The sequence below is a fragment of the Aquarana catesbeiana genome, linkage group LG11 (genome assembly GCF_042186555.1).
Source record: "Aquarana catesbeiana isolate 2022-GZ linkage group LG11, ASM4218655v1, whole genome shotgun sequence".
NCBI classification, from domain to species: Eukaryota; Metazoa; Chordata; class Amphibia; order Anura; family Ranidae; genus Aquarana; species Aquarana catesbeiana.
The window spans coordinates 10,154,239-10,170,547 of NC_133334.1; the positions used below are offsets into that span (position 1 = coordinate 10,154,239).

A 16,309-nucleotide genomic window follows, 5' to 3' on the forward strand; every position below is an offset into this window, starting at 1 on the left:
CCAAATTCTGGTGATTTGTGGCTCCATTTCCTTTTCTATGGATTTCAGTTTTGCGTATTTAGAGAAGCATTTAAGTGACAGAACTTTGATCCTTTACCCGTCATGGGCAGTCCAACAATTCCTCCTAAATGATTACCCAAAGACATTTAATGGGAGTTTGACACTTAATAGTTTACCAAGAAATTTCTCACAGTCAGCGGATTTTTTTAACAATATTCAGCGTGTGAAATACCCAAATGACTTATTGCTTGAAAATATCTGGATGATGTTTAAGGGTTGTTTGACAAGTAAACCAAAGAAAAATCAGCATTTTAGAATTTTGTTCAATCTCTCATTCCAAAATTGCACTGGGGAGGAACCAGTAACATTAGTTCCTGGGTTAAACAAATACAAGTTTTCTACTCAAGTTTATATTTCAGTCTATACTATGGTTATTGCAATCAATTTTCTACTGCAATTGGGTGAACCTACCAGTGGAAAGGATGTCCCAATTTATACAATTAAACAGCAAGTAAGTAAGGTCTGGGAAGGGAGCATTAGGTCATGAATATTTAAAGTGATATTAAAGTCTCTTTTTTTTTTTTAAATGTCATACTCACCTGCTCCGTGCAGTGATCCTCCTCTTCTTGGGTCCTTTGCCGGTGCTCCTGGCCCCTCCCTCCTGCCCCCAGAGCAAGCAGCTTGCAATGGGGGCATTCGAGCAGGCTCGCTCCCAAGCTGCAGCTCTACGTATCAATTCACATACAGAGCCACGGCTCAGCCCTGCCCCCTCTATCCCCTGATTGGCTTAGTGGCTGTGCTTGATAGCTGTCAATGAGGCCAATGAGGAGGCAGAGACCCCAGAGAGCGGAGGCCCTCATGTACATTGCTGGATCGGGATAGGGCTCAGGAAAGTACAGAGCCTTGAAAAAGTATTCATACCTGTCATGTAGCTGGTTGGAGGCCGAAGTGCCATGAGGGCTCCCCTTGCAGCTAAGTGCAGTACACCCCTAAAGATGGTACAGAAGGTGCAGTGCACAAAGAAGCACAGGTTGCCAGATGAGTACAGGAGAGTAGAGCCGGTGGTCACCTGAAGTATGAGGCAGGATACACATCTGGGCCAAAGTCTCTTAGGGAACCTCATTAGTACTTGGCAACAGTGCAGACATAAGATGATAGTAAAAGCCAGGCCTGCGGTCAAGTACAGTGGATCCATCAGCAGGAAGAAGCAGATAGCAGAAACAGGATCTAGCCGAGGTCAAATACAGGAAGGCAAGCTAGGAATAGGTAATAATAGCAAAGTCTGTTGCGATACAGGCTGGGATCAAACACAGACAGACAGCAAAGTCGGTAAAGCAAGCTAGGAGGTCAAAACCAGGAGAGCAGATCAGGCAGGTCAGGAGCAAGCCAGGTCATAACAGGAAATCCAATAGAACATGCACAGCGACTCAGGAACACAGGAAGGCTGACGACAATCCAGCAATATAATGGGCTCAGCAGCAGTCTTATATAGGCCAGTAAGTGGCTGCCTCTGTCACGTTGTGCGCCTATTGCGCATGCGCCAATTAGCGCCATTGCGCATGCTCATTCACACATTTCACGCCATTACAAACTTTGATAATGCCCCTGATGCGCCCATTACCACTACTGGCAATATTGCCAGTTCTTCTACGGCCATTCCCCTGACAATACCCCTTGAAATTTTCCACATTTTGTCGTGTTACAACCAAAAACTTAAAAGTATTTTGATGGGATTTTATGTGATAGACCAACACAAAGTGGCACATAATTGTGAAGTGGAAGGAAAATGGTGAATTGTTTTCAATAATAAATAAATATGTGAAAAGTGTGGCGTGCATTTGTATTTGGCCCCCTTTACTCTGATCTAGTGGAACCAATTGCCTTCAGAAGTCACCTAATTAGTAAATAGAGTCCACCTGGGTGTAATTTAATCTTTGTATAACTACAGAATTTGTTTGAACTGTCATGAATGGCTTTCATTCATGACGCATTGTTTACTTTTGTGATGCTATGATTGACCACAGCTATCACATGGCACAGGGTGCTATGATTGGCTCAGGTACAATGTGATCACTGGTGACCAATCACAGATTACACAGTAGTAAACAATGATGTCATGAATGGATTTTATTCATGACTATTGTTTACTAGGTGACATATGATCGCACAGTGGTATCTGGGGAGCACGCACAGCGTGCATTGAACGGGCTGACATACTGGTACATCGTGGTGCTTGATCAAGCCACCTGCCAGCGGTAAGATTACTGTTGGCTGGTCGGAAAGTGGTTAAGGCAAAGTGTTTAGAAAGCTATGCCCTCCCTAAATAGCGATCCAATTAATGACTTGTAAAAACAAGTACAATCAGTGCTCAGTACCACAGAGAAATAAACAATGAAAAGTCTATAATGCACAATGGTGACAAGCAATCAGCTGAGAAGGTGGATTGAAAAGGCACACACAATCTCATCTCCGGCAGCTCCTCGTCAAGGATCTGGGAATCCCTAGTGGACATGTAAAGCAAGAGAGCAGGGTGCCAGATTAGTAGGAGTTAAAAACAAACTACTTATTGCAGGCTCACTTCCATAGAAAAGTCCTGTATAGTGTTAATGTGGCTGGTGCAATCGTGCAGAAACAGCTTCAGCAATCAGGATGGACTGGGTGATAGCTGTAGGACACAGGCAGGGACATGATGTGATATCGCCAGCACCTTAAGCCCTCACTTATTCCACTGACAGGAGACCAGGACAAGCAGGAGGGGGCCGGCTTCGATGCATTTCTGAGGCCCCGCCTCCTTTTTCTATCTATCTATTTCCCCTAAATAGTGACCGTATCTCATCAAGGGATAAGGTGAACCCTTTACAAGATCACAAAGTTTAGGATTAGGGATGAGTGAACCAGACAAAGTTCAGTTTGCTGGATGTTCTATTAACGCAGCAGGAAATACGTGAACCCCGAACATAGCACCCAAATCAAGACAAAGATTAATGAAGCTGAATCTTGTTTTTTTTGCCCTTTATTATGACCAGGCTATGCCAACTTTTCAAAAACACTGGCACAGCTGCATACCTACCAAGACATGGCCGTCCACCTAAACTGACCGGCCGGGCAAGGAGAGCATTCATCAGAGAAGCAGCCAAGAGGTCCATGGTAACTCTGGAGGAGCTGCAGAGATCCACAGCTCAGGTGGGAGAATCTGTCCACAGGACAACTATTAGTCGTGCTCTCCACAAATCTGCCCTTTATGGAAGAGTGATAAGAAGAAAGACATTGGTGAAAGAAAGCCATAAGAAGTCCCGTTTGCAGTTTTTGAGAAGCCATGTGGGGGACACAGCAAACATGTGGAAGAAGGTGCTCTGGTCAGATATGACCAAAATTGAATATAGGGCCTAAAAGCAAAACGCTATGTGTGGCGGAAAACGAACACTGCACATCACCCTGAACACACCATCCCCACCGTGAAACATGGTGGTGGCAGCATCATGTTGTGGGGGTCCTTTTCCTCAGCAGGGACAGGGAAGCTGATCAGAGATGATGGGAAGATGGATGGAGTCGAATACAGGGCAATCTTAGAAGAAAACCAGTTAGAGTCTGCAAAAGACCTGAGACTGGGGCGGATGTTCACCTTCCAGCAGGACAACGACCCTAAACATACAGCCAGAGCTACAATGGAATGGTTTAGATCAAAGCATATTCATGTGTTAGAATGGACCAGTCAAAGTCCAGACTTAAATCCAGTTGAGAATCTGTGACAAGACTTCAAAATTGCTGTTCACAGATGCTCTCCATCCAATCTGACAGAGCTTGAGCTATTTTTCAAAAAATAATGGGCAGAAATGTCCCTCTCTAGATATGCAAAGCTGGTAGAGACATCCCCAAAAAGACTTGCAACTGTAATTGCAGAGAAAGGCGGTTCTACAAAATATTGACTCTGGGGGCGCCATACAAATGCCCCCACACTTTTCACATATTTATTTGTAAAAAAATGTTGAAAACCATTTATCATTTTCCTTCCACTTCACAATTATGTGCCCTTTGTGTTGGTCTATCACACAAAATCCCAATAAAATACATTTATGTTGTTGGTTGTAACATGACAAAATGTGGAAAATTTGAAAGGGTATGAATACTTTTTCAAGGCACTTTATGTCGGGGAGTAATTGATTATGTTCACATTCTTCCTTTTGAATTTTTTTGCATTATAATCGATGTGGCGAAGTTTAGAGCTATAATTCATTTTTATTGTATTTTCTGGTCTATAGATTTCTGTGGATGGCTCCTACTCCATAATAATATAATATACATTCTTACTTTTTGACCTGGTAGGATCCTCTCTTTTGATTTTTGACTAGAATGATCTCATTCAGAGTAAATAGCTACCCAAAGCATTTGAGACTCTAACTGCTTGCCGCCCACCCACCGTCAAATGACGGCGGAGCGGTGCGGCTCTAGTTCTGGACCGTCGGCTAGATCCAATCACAGCCGGTCACATGTAAACACAGAGATGCCAGTAATTGGCTCTCCTCGCCTCACACTGACAGAGCTTGTGGCGCGGAGAGCCGATCAGTGGCATCTCCACACAGGGGGAAATCTAGGGATGTAATCAGGGCACTGATCATCAGTGCCCTGATTACAGTATAGAAATTGAGTGTCACTAATCAGTGCCCACCATTGCCCACCAGTGCCAGCAATCAGTGCCCACCAGTGGCACCAATCAGTGCCCACCACTGCCCACAAGTGCCACCAATCAGTGCCCATTAGCAATGCCAGTCAGTGCTGGCTATCAGTGCCACCTTTAAGTGCTGCCCATCAATGCCCATCACCGCTGCCCATCAATGCCCATCACTGCTGTCGATCAATGCCCATCAGTTTCACCCATCAGTGCCACCCATCAATGCCCATCAGTTCCCATCAGTACGCCTATCCATGCCACCTATTAGTGCCCACCAGTGCCGCCTATTAGTGCCCACCAGTGCCTTCTATCAGTGCTCATCAATGCCACATATCAGTGCCACCTATCAGTGCCCATAAGTGCGGCATATTAGTGCCTCCTCATCAGTGCCACCTAATCAGTGCCCATAACTGCCGCCTCATCAGTGCCCATAAGTGCCACCTCATCAATGCCCACCAGTTCAGCCTATCAGTGCCCATCAGTGCCGCTTCATCAGCGTACATAAGTGAAGGCGAAAAATTACTTAGTTACAAAATTTACTGACAGAAACTAAGTAAGAAACATATTTTTTTCAAAATTTCTGGTCTTTTTTTTTTTTTGTGGAAAAAAATAAAAAACACAGCAGTGATTAAATACCACCAAAAAGAAAGCTCTATTTGTGTGAAGAAAATGATAAAAAATTTGTTTGGGTAGAGTGTAGCATGACCACGCAATTGTCATTCAAAGTGCGACAGCGCTGAAAGCTGAAAAATGGCCTGGGCAGGAAGGGGGTGTAAGTGTCTGGTAGGTTAATAGAAGAAAATTACCAGCTCTCTTCTTGCTACTCAAACACTGCTTCATCTCTGTTATTGAACTTAGCAGAATTTTTGTTGAAATGTGTAACTTTTTTTTTTAATGTGTTTTTTTAGCTGCACTATTTTTTGAAAAGGCTTACCTACACAAAGGAATCCAGGACTCACCTATATTATGATGAAAACAATGAATTTATTACCAAATATTTTATCAACAACTGGATTGTGCTTAACAATACTTGTAGAATTAGGAAGGTTGGCTGCTTTGATCCCTGGACGGTTGATGAAACTGGCCAGTTTTCTGTTAATGTGACACAGGTCTTTTGGAAAAACAGTAAAAGAGAGGTAAGCAAGAGTTGCTGTAGCTGGATTGTGAAATCACTTTTGAGAATAAACAGCTATTGTCCTGGGAATACATTATGTGTATTATGGGTGAGAATGCATTTTGAGTTTTTGTTAAAGAGGAACTTCAGTCCCCTTTTGTTTAGATCCCACCACCCCTCCGGGACCATTATTGTTATTACTCTAATGCATGCACAGATGTGCCGAAGTGCTTTGTCTGGCATTCGGGTTGCATATCTTCACATGCCACACCTATGGTCAAAGAGTCCAAAATGTTTTTTAATTAGATATTCAGTGAAATAGGAGATCCTCTCATTTTATCAGGATGACTTGGTAGAGCAAGGGCCCTTTGGATGGCATGCTGTGGAGCAGGACCTCATACTTGTGATATATGTAGACAAAATCCCTCCAAGCAAAAACTATTGGGACTTTTGATCTACCAAATGTACTAATTTATATAAAAAATATCCAAAATTGTATTATAACAATTAAAAATATCCATTAAAAACAAAGTCCATGGGTGTGGCCAAGCTCGACATGTAGAAGGAAGTTTCTCCAGGCAGTTCTGTCGAGAATCCTGCAATCATCCTGATAGCGCCGCCATCCTTTGGTAGTTTAGCCCGGGAACCATATCATCTGCTGCAGCTGAACCTCCTTTACCCCTCTGTGAGTATATTTTCTGTGCAGACATGGCTAAAAGAGGCACAGGCAGCCGTATACCGCCAGACACCCGCGGGCAAGATGGGAGCCTCCCGCCACGTTCTGCTAAGGAAGCAGCCCAGCGCCTGTTTTCTAAGAACACTGGCAAGGATCCTCCAGCGCTCTCCCAGGCCGGCACATGCAGTGAAAGCCTGGATGCAGACCCCAGGGAACCCAATGTGCCCAGCCAGCAGCCATCTGCCTCTGTCCCTGCTTTACATGTGAGTACACCCCCTCAATGCTGATATGGAACAGTGTGTGCATGGTGCAGTCCCTGACCCTGAACCCACCTTAAGAGATATTCTGTGGGCTGTGACTATCTGCAACTCATCCATAGCTGCTCTCACAAGGGAAGTTAAGGGGATAAAAGTGGAGATATCCTTAGTGAGACAGGATATGCAAAAATTAAAGGAACGCACATCTGTGGTAGAGGGTCTTTTTAGTACGCTGGAAGATAAGTGGCAACCCATACAAAGAGATGTCCGATATGTGCAATCTATAGCCTCTGCTAATGCTGCCAGACTGGAGGATATGGAAAATTGCCTCTGTAGGAACAATGTCAGAGCAGTTGGCATTCCTGGGAGGGTAGAGGGCAAGAACCCAGTAGCATTTATTGAAGCCTGGCTGACAGACGCTTTTGGCCGAGTGATATTTTCGCCTATGTTTGCAGTGGAACAGGCCCACAGGGTCCTTACGAGACCGCCCCCCACCTGGAGCCCCAGTGCGGCCTTTTCTATTTCGTCTACTTAACTATAGGGATCGAGACGCCATTTTGTCTAAGGCTAGTACAACTGACAACATTAAAGTGGATAATGCTAAAGTCTCCCTGTTTCCTGACTTCTCGGATGAAGTCCAAAAACAATGAGCAAAGTTCCTGAATTTCAAGAAAAGGTTGAGAGTCCTGGGCATACAGTCAAGTTAAAGATTGCATCCTCCATACAAAGTTGTTATCCAACAAGAAGAGGTGAGGTCTCCGCATTTACATTCAATGCATTGCACAGGTCAGTGCCTGTTTCTTCCAGAGGAGCAAGAAGTTTTCTTACTCTGTAAACATAAATAGACAGGTACTCTCCAATACCATATCATATCAATGGGACCTTTTATATTCAAATGTACACCCTACCTTTAGAAAGCAACATGTTCTTTTATACAACCACCATTATAGAAAAACAGAGAGGGCATCGCCATAAATGGATGGATCCAGGTGTCGAGCCTTAATCCCAAAAAATACCACTGTCTTCCTTCTCCTGCTTCTTTGGATTAAGGCCGGAGACCTGAAGCCGTCAATTTCTGGTGATGCCCTCTCTGTTTTTCATTTAATGGTGGTTGTATAAATGAACATGTTGCTCTCTATAGGCAGGTTGTACTTTTGGAATATAAAATGTCCCATTGTGGCTATGGAATAGCATTGGATAGTACAACCTGTCTATATATGTATACAGAGTAAGAAAACATCTTGTTCTTCCTCCTTGCTCTTCAGTATAACCATACTGGAACTAATTATGTATACGTTGGATGACATCTTTGTATGGAGGATGCAATTGTAATCTCAGCAACATGTAGGATGGACCTAGTTTTTAATGGTTATTTTTAATTGTTATAATAAAATTTTATAATTTTATAAAATTTTAATTGTTATAATAAAATTTTGGATATTTTTATAAAATGAATTAGTAAGCTTGTTACCTGAAAAGTCCTAATGGTTTTTGCTTGGAGGGAATTTGTCCAGATGTATAATATTGAAGGATGTGATACCTGTAGGAAAGATATATAAGAATTTCCTGGCCCTATCCTTTTTTCTTGTGGTCCATGTGACAGATCTGTTCTATTTTCTATCTGCGACACACGAAAGAAGGGTATGGGCTTATATCTTAGTGTAAGAAGTCATTTTGATCTGCGTCAATATAAAACTTCATCCATCTGTTGCTCAGACAATGTATACATGCGCTCACCCCCTGGGGGCCTCATAGTATGACCTTATTCAATTTGGGTGTCAATCAAAATCATGGTCTCCCAGGTCCTCTTGAGGAATTGGGCTCTTGCCCCATGAAACAGGTTGAGGCAACTGGGATCCCTAACACAAACCCAATAAGAGATGAATAATCTATAAGTAGGCTATATTAGTATGATGTCAAATAAAATGATTGGGGCTGGTATATGGGGACCACCTTATTAAGGAGGGAGTCACAGCAGGTGTAACATTTTTAATTGTGTTGTCTGAGATACCTGAAAAGATATCAGCTGCACTAAAATCTTAGCTCTTCTTGCTGTATTTATTGATTGTCAGCAGAGCAACTGCATGCAACATGTCTACCCACAAAGTAACCTTCCTTGATGTGTTTCACCACTGAAAGTCAAGAAGGGAAGAAGAGGATATTTGGCCCATATGTACAAGGCTTAAGTGCTGCATCTATTTAGAGTGTTTTGGAATTGTGGCTGCTTTGCCCATGGGTGTTTTCTATTCTTCTGTGCAAACTAGAGTTGGTGAAACGCAAAAAGGAAGGTTGCGTTCTGGGCAGAGTAATAGGCAGTAAATACACAAGAGGTCCAGTTAATATAGCACAAGTCCAGATTAGTCCATTGTTTCCAAACCCCACTGGGAACCCCCTGACTTGGCTCCCACCACCACCCCAAGGAGGTGGTCCACTTTTGCAAGGTAAGAGCTACATTTTGGCAGATTTTCCCTGAACCAACCTCACAGGGCACTTATGAGCTCCTATTTATAGGGTATGAAAATTGCAAGGGTAGTGACCTTCTGAAAAGAGTGAGAAAACCTGTCCAGCAGCATTAATCCTTCCTTCTCAGACACCACCAGCTCAGCAGGTCAACCTGGAGACACAGTGCAACATTTATACATTGTAACAATTACAACATTGTTGACCTAGTTAACCTTAGGGCATGAACACATGAAAAGAAAACATAACTCTTCAGAATGCTATTGGGAGAACCTGCTTACATGATTGTGGTCTTAGATATATGGTTCTATAACCTTTTTTTAAATGAATGCATTGTGTGCATTTTTAAATGCTTAGTGTGTAGTTCTTGGACACCCTAAAACTCCATTCTTATTAGGTGTCTTGGATTTGTGATTTAAATAGAACATGTTGTCCTGCTATCGGTTCATTCTAACTCTATACATACAGTAAGAACCCAGTTAGAAAATTGTGTGAATCTTGTGTCACCCAAAGTGCCTGGTATGGACTGGGGGAAACGCACACCGGTTTTTTCCTTGATTTTCATCTATATTGCTGGGAGCCGGCAATTCATTACAGCCACGAGCAATTTTAAATGACATTTTTTTCCTTTAGAAATGTAATTTTACTGTGGTACTGTAATAAACATCGGAAAGATGTGCTACTTTACAGGCAGAGTAAGGGGACCGCCCAGGCACAATATTTAAAGGAATATTTCATTTTTTTTGTTTCACTTTAAGCATTATTAAAATCACTGCTTCTGAAAAAATGGATGTTTTTAAAACTTTTTTTGCATTGATACATGTCCCCTGGGAAGGACCCAGGTCCCCAAACACTTTTTATGGCAATAACTTGCATATAAGCCTTTAAAATTAGCACTTTTGATTTTTCATGTTTGTGGCCAATAGACTTTAACGGTGTTCGCATGTTAGCACAAATTTTTTGCCTGTTCACAACTTTAGGTTCGGATCATCCCTAATTATGACAAGAGCTTGTGAGTGGCATAAAAATTTTAACTTCCGCTTTAACTGCTTGTCCACCATCACTATGGCTCTGGGTTCCCCCAGGCAATGTACCCATCATGTAGAGGGCATGTTGCCTGGTATAGTTCAGAGGTGCGGGGTGCATGATTGCCCACCCCTTTCCTGCCTGCCAGTAATACACAGTCACCAGGATCATGCAGCAAAGCAGTACTGACAAGGCCAAGGATGCAAATGTGCCCGTTCAGCTTTCTCCAGGTCCCTTCCGGGGAAGCTATGTGGACTGGATCCTTAGGTGAAATCTCAGGGTGTCTAATACCTTCTCAGATGTAGCCCCCCTCCCCTCCCCACATCCAACAACTGGAAAAAAAGATAAACAGCAATTTGAAACAGCTGAACAGCTGGAGGTAGAAGGCAGCCACCCCTCACCTGTACAGGTGGAATTCCTTGGACAGGAAGACACTGCTGTTCTAAATTTCAGACTATTTATGCGCTTCTCAGCCATGAATTTCCAGGGATTGGCTGGAGCACAATAAATATTCATGCTGCCCATTTGCCTTGCTCAAATCCTATGTGCCAGAACTTTCTAGAAGGCAGTGGAAAGCAATCAAACTTGCAGTCTGTGAAATCCAGAACGGCCAAAATAAATCAACAACTGCTCCAATGATTACAGAAGAGTCAAAAAGAACTACATTTACCTAACATCCCAGCAACCTAAATTGGAGGGTGCTACACATACACTATACAGTACACAGTATAGTAGTGTGAGAAAAAACATCTGCTATATATGATGCTCGGCTTCTGCCAAATAGGCTGAAAATCTGGCATTGGGATGAAAGCCCGAACAAGCAAAATTCAGTCCTAACCTGTGTTCAGACTGAGCCGGGAGTTATTTTAAAAGGATATATAAAAAGAAAGAGAAAACCTGCGCTATCAAGCAAAAAATTAATATAACTGCAGCTGCAACAAAACCACAAATATCAATGAGGTGAAAACTTACATACAAAGAAAAAATTGTGCGCTTGCATTAGATATTTAAATCTATATTACTACATGATTATCATAAGTAGATAAACAAATAAATAAAAACATAAATAAAAAACACCATCAAAGTTAATTGTGAGTGAATTAGAAAGTCGCTATGCTACAGAGCAAACAGCGACATGTAAGTCTAATAAGTAATAAAAAACACCATCAAAGTTAATTGTGAGTGAAACATGTCGCTGTTTGCTCTGTAGCATAGCGACTTTCTAATTCACTCACAATTAACTTTGATGGTGTTTTTTATTTATATATATATATTTATACACACTAAGGAATGCAATTCATGAACTTTGGATATGCGTTTTTCCTGCGACTCAGGATGCAATTTTGAACTTTATGACTTTGCACTTGGGTGGAATAACCTTTGTTTTTTCTTTTTTGCACACCAGTTTATAACTTTATTGTTGGTTTATATGTATGCAATGGTCAATATTAGTATTTGACTTACATGTCGCTGTTTGCTCTGTAGCATAGCGACTTTCTAATTCACTCACAATTAACTTTGATGGTGTTTTTTATTTATGTTTTTATTTATTTGTTTATCTACTTATGATAATCATGTAGTAATATAGATTTAAATATCTAATGCAAGCGCACAATTTTTTCTTTGTATGTAAAAGGATATATAGCACAGTTGTATGATTCTTGTGTGATTTTTCATTGTTTTGCATGTTTGCCACACTTTAATGTTTCAGATCATCACACAAATTAAAATATTAGTCAAAGTAAACACAACATGAAGTTTTTAAAGGAAGGTTTTTATTTTTAAAGCGGAGTTCCACCCAAAAATTGAACTTCCGCTTTAAAGTGATACTAAAGGTTAGTTTTTTATTTTCTAAATATGTTCCTTTAAGCTAGTGTACTGTTGGTTCACTTACCTTTTCCTTCGTTTTCCCTTGTAAATACTTGTTTTCTGTGTGTGAATTGGTAACTTTCTGTTCCTCCTCTGTAAGCTTGTCCCCTCATCCGTTCTTCCATTGGGGTTACTATGCGTGCTCGCCCCCTTCCTTGGGACTACATCCCTGCATGGAGACAATGTGTGTGTTCACAGGCACGGGAGGCAGGGGAGCCAAGGGCGTGTTTAAGATGCTGTAGCTCCGACTATGGGTGTGCTGGGGAGGCGGGAATGGGCGTGTTAACTGGGAGGCGTCTGGCGTCTGTACAAGGCAGAAATAGAAATGAGAACTAGGCTTGTTCTCATTTTCTCACTGCGAAAAAGCGACACTCCGCATGCACAATGCCGCTAAGCACCAAGGGAATTGTAGTTCCCTTGAAGCTGTGACGTACATGCAGGGAGCGCGCTCAAAAACCAGGAAGTAGAGGAGAATATACAGAGAGGACGGAGGAAGTGCTGATAATAATGATAATGATGATAATTAACTAACAGGTAACTAAATCATTTCTGTACAAATAACATCTAGATTCATGATCTATATTGCATATAGATTAGATATGGCCCAAAAAAATTTGGCAGGTAATTTTTTGGGGGGAGGAGCGGGTACCCTTTTTTTACAGGCACCCAGCTCCCACTTCCTCCCTGGCTCCGCGGCGCCAGAAGGAAGATCGCCTCCTACCCCTCCCTCCCTGCAATCTTCCTGACATGTCACAGGTCCCAGAAGATTGCCTGGCCATTCACAGCGTGCAGCTCGGCTCGTGCATTGCACGCAGTTAGAATGCCGGTGTGTCAGGGACATGTTGGTGGTCATCGGGCTAACATGCGTGCACGTAGGTGAACGAGAGGCTTTTCCAGAGCAATTCAGCTGAACTCCCCACTGGGGGGCGCTGGCGCGCTTCTGCGCGCGCCCGTTCGCGCGTTCGCGCGCCCGTTCACGCTAGCGCTGTTTGGCGCCAAAGTCCCTTTAAAAAGGTGTCAGTTACTCCCATCAGGTGCTGTTCGTCTGCAGCTCTGCACCTGAGTTCCTGAATCCTGTCTGTTGTTACTATTATTATTGACCCGGCTCCGTCTGACTATTCTACTATCTCCTACCCGACCCGGCCTGCCTGACCTTGCTGATATACTGTTACCTGTTGCCGAACACCTGCCTGCCTGACTATTCTGTGATCATCCCTTCTGCCATATACCTGCCTGATCTCCTGCCAATACGGACTGTTTGACTCTGCTTTGCTTGTGTCCTGTGACGCTGCTCACCACCTGCTCTTCCAGCTCCAGGTTCTGCTGTTGCAATATCCTTCACCTGCCTGCTAACGGATCCGCTTCTGCTTACCTGCATCCGCAATACAGCCTCCCCGAAGGAAGTCTCCTTAGCTCCTGTGTTGGCCGTCGCAATAAACCACATCAGGCACTCCTACCCACTGTGCTCAAGAGACCACTGTCCCCACTCCAGTGGCTCCTGAACCAGCGCTTAAGAGAGGTCTCCTTCTACCAGTCGGGCTCAACTACCAGGTACCTAACAGTACGAACAGCCATGACTGAGCCCGCAGGAGAGGCCTCTCCTATCAAGGAGATCTGTACGCACTTAGCGGCACTCACACAAGCCATAAAGACTTTGCAAGACAGTTATGCCAGACTGGAGGGTCAAGTCCTGAACCTCAGTGGCCCAGGAGGCACATCTCCTGCTTCAGCAGCAGCTCCAGTACAAGCTGCTGTACCTCCCTCTGTGGTTATGCTTCCACCCGAACCGAGGGTCCCCATCCCTGAGAGGTTCTCTGGGGACCGCACGAAGTTCCTGGCTTTCCGCAGCGCCTGTCAGTTATACTTTGCCTTACAGCCACGGACTTTTTCTTTGGAGGCTACTAAAGTAGGATTTGTGATATCCCTCCTGCAAGGAGAGCCGCAAACCTGGGCTCATCGCCTGCTTGAAAATAACTTTCTTCGAAGCCATTGCTCAATTGTACGAGGATCCTCAGCGGACTGCCACCACTGAGTCAGCTTTGTTCGCGCTCCAGCAAGGCCGCAGACCGGCCGAGGACTATGTCATGGACTTTCGACGCTGGAGCGCGGACACACAATGGAACAATGCAGCATTACGCCATCAATTCCGCATGGGGTTATCAGAGAGCCTCAAGGATGAGCTTTCACCGGTAGGAATGCCAGATACCCTTGAAGAACTCATTGCTTTGACAATTCAGATCGACCGGCGCCTTCGTGAACGCCGGTCTGAACGTTCCTCCCAGCAAACACGCCCCATGTGGATGACTGCAAAAGTTCCGATGCCTACCTCCCGATACCTACCTTCTACCTGCTCCAACCCGGCCATTCCAACTCCTGATGTTCCTGAACCGATGCAGCTGGGACTACTGCGTTCTACTCTATCTCCAGAAGAGCGGGCACGCAGACGCCAGCTAAACCTCTGCCTCTACTGTGGTGGGACAGGCCACTATGTGAACAACTGCCCTGTCAAGACCCGTAAGTGTGTTTCCTCTACTCCGGTCAGTCTTTCCGCATTAACCGCCAATGCCACTCAACTTGCTCTCCCTCTCTCGTTACAGCTCCAGGGAAGAACAATCCGGTCAACGCCATCATTGATTCTGGGGCTTGCAGCTGCTTTATTGACTCTGCCTTTGCTGCTCAACAAAATCTTCCTCTGAAAGACAAGACACACAGACTTTCCGTTTTTCTGGCCGATGGGTCCCACATAAGATCGGGACAAGTTTCTCAAGAAACCCTTCCACTGTCTGCCATCTGTTCATCTCAGCATAAAGAGATCCTGATTCTGGACGTCATCTCCTCTCCTCTGTTCCCGATCATTTTGGGCATGCCCTGGCTTCAGGCCCATAATCCCCACATTAATTGAACTACCGGTGAAATCAAGTTTTTATCTCCCTATTGTCAGAGACATTGTTTACCTGAACCCTCCAAACCGGCTGCCACCTTACTCTGCATGGATGTAGATCCAGATCACCTCCAAACCATACCAGAAGCTTATCATGAATTTGCAGATGTTTTCAGCAAGAAGGGAGTGGACTCCCTGCCACCCCATCGCCCCTATGATTGCCCAATTGAGCTGCTTCCTGGGGCTGAGATTCCCTTCGGGCGCATCTTTCCACTATCTGAAAAGGAACAAGAGGCACTTAAACTATACGTTAATGAAAACCTCGAAAAGGGCTTTATTCGACCTTCCACCTCCCCAGCTGGGGCCGGTATATTCTTTGTTTCCAAAAAAGATCAGACTCTTCGTCCATGTGTGGACTATCGGGACTTAAATAAGGTCACAGTTAAAAACCGCTATCCATTGCCCCTGATACCTGAATTATTTCAGAAGTTGAGGTCTGCCGTTATCTTCACTAAGTTGGATCTAAGAGGGGCCTACAACCTGGTCCGCATTCGGGCCGGGGATGAATGGAAGACGGCTTTCCGGACCCGTTTCGGGCACTATGAGTACTTGGTCATGCCTTTCGGCCTATGCAATGCCCCTGCCACATTTCAGCATCTGGTCAATGATGTATTCAGAGATTTCCTGGACATCTTTGTGATAGTTTACTTGGATGATATTTTAATCTTCTCTAATTCCCTTAACCAACATCGGGAACATGTTCGCAAAGTCTTGAGCCGTCTTCGTTTACACGGACTGTATGCCAAAGCAGAAAAATGCGAATTCGAACAAAGGGACATTCAGTTTTTGGGGCTAGTGATCTCCCCTACCGGCATTAAAATGGATCCTCAAAAAGTGTCCGCTGTGCTAGATTGGCCAGCTCCTCTGGACAAGAAGGGCATGCAGCGCTTTATCGGATTCGCAAATTTCTATAGAAAATTTATTAAAGGATTCTCCGCCATTATTTCACCTATCACGCAGTTAACCAAGCAGAACTGTCGCTTTCACTGGAGCTCAGAGGCTCAGGAGGCCTTTGAAGAATTGAAAAGGCGTTTCACCTCAGCTCCAATTCTCAGCCATCCTGACCCATCCCTACCTTTTATTCTGGAGGTGGATGCTTCCGAAGTGGCCGTGGGTGCAGTCATCTCTCAGCGACAGGGTAACAAGGATCTGATGCACCCTGTGGGATTTTTCTCCAGGAAACTCTCGCCGGCTGAGCGAAATTACGATGTGGGTGACCGAAAATTACTGTCCATCAAGGCAGCACTAGAAGAGTGGAGGTATTTGTTGGAGGGTGCAGTCCATCCGGTTCTAATAT

General features: G+C 44.1%; 1 protein-coding gene across 1 annotated transcript in view; it reads left to right on the forward strand.

The window, feature by feature from the left end:
• Positions 1–16,309, forward strand: part of LOC141112909 (vomeronasal type-2 receptor 26-like) — a 91,282-nt gene that overhangs the window by 61,938 nt on the left and 13,035 nt on the right. The window contains exon 4 of the mRNA XM_073606012.1: positions 5,578–5,805. Within this exon, the coding sequence (XP_073462113.1) occupies positions 5,578–5,805 (228 nt within the window). The remainder of the gene's footprint in view (positions 1–5,577; positions 5,806–16,309) is intronic.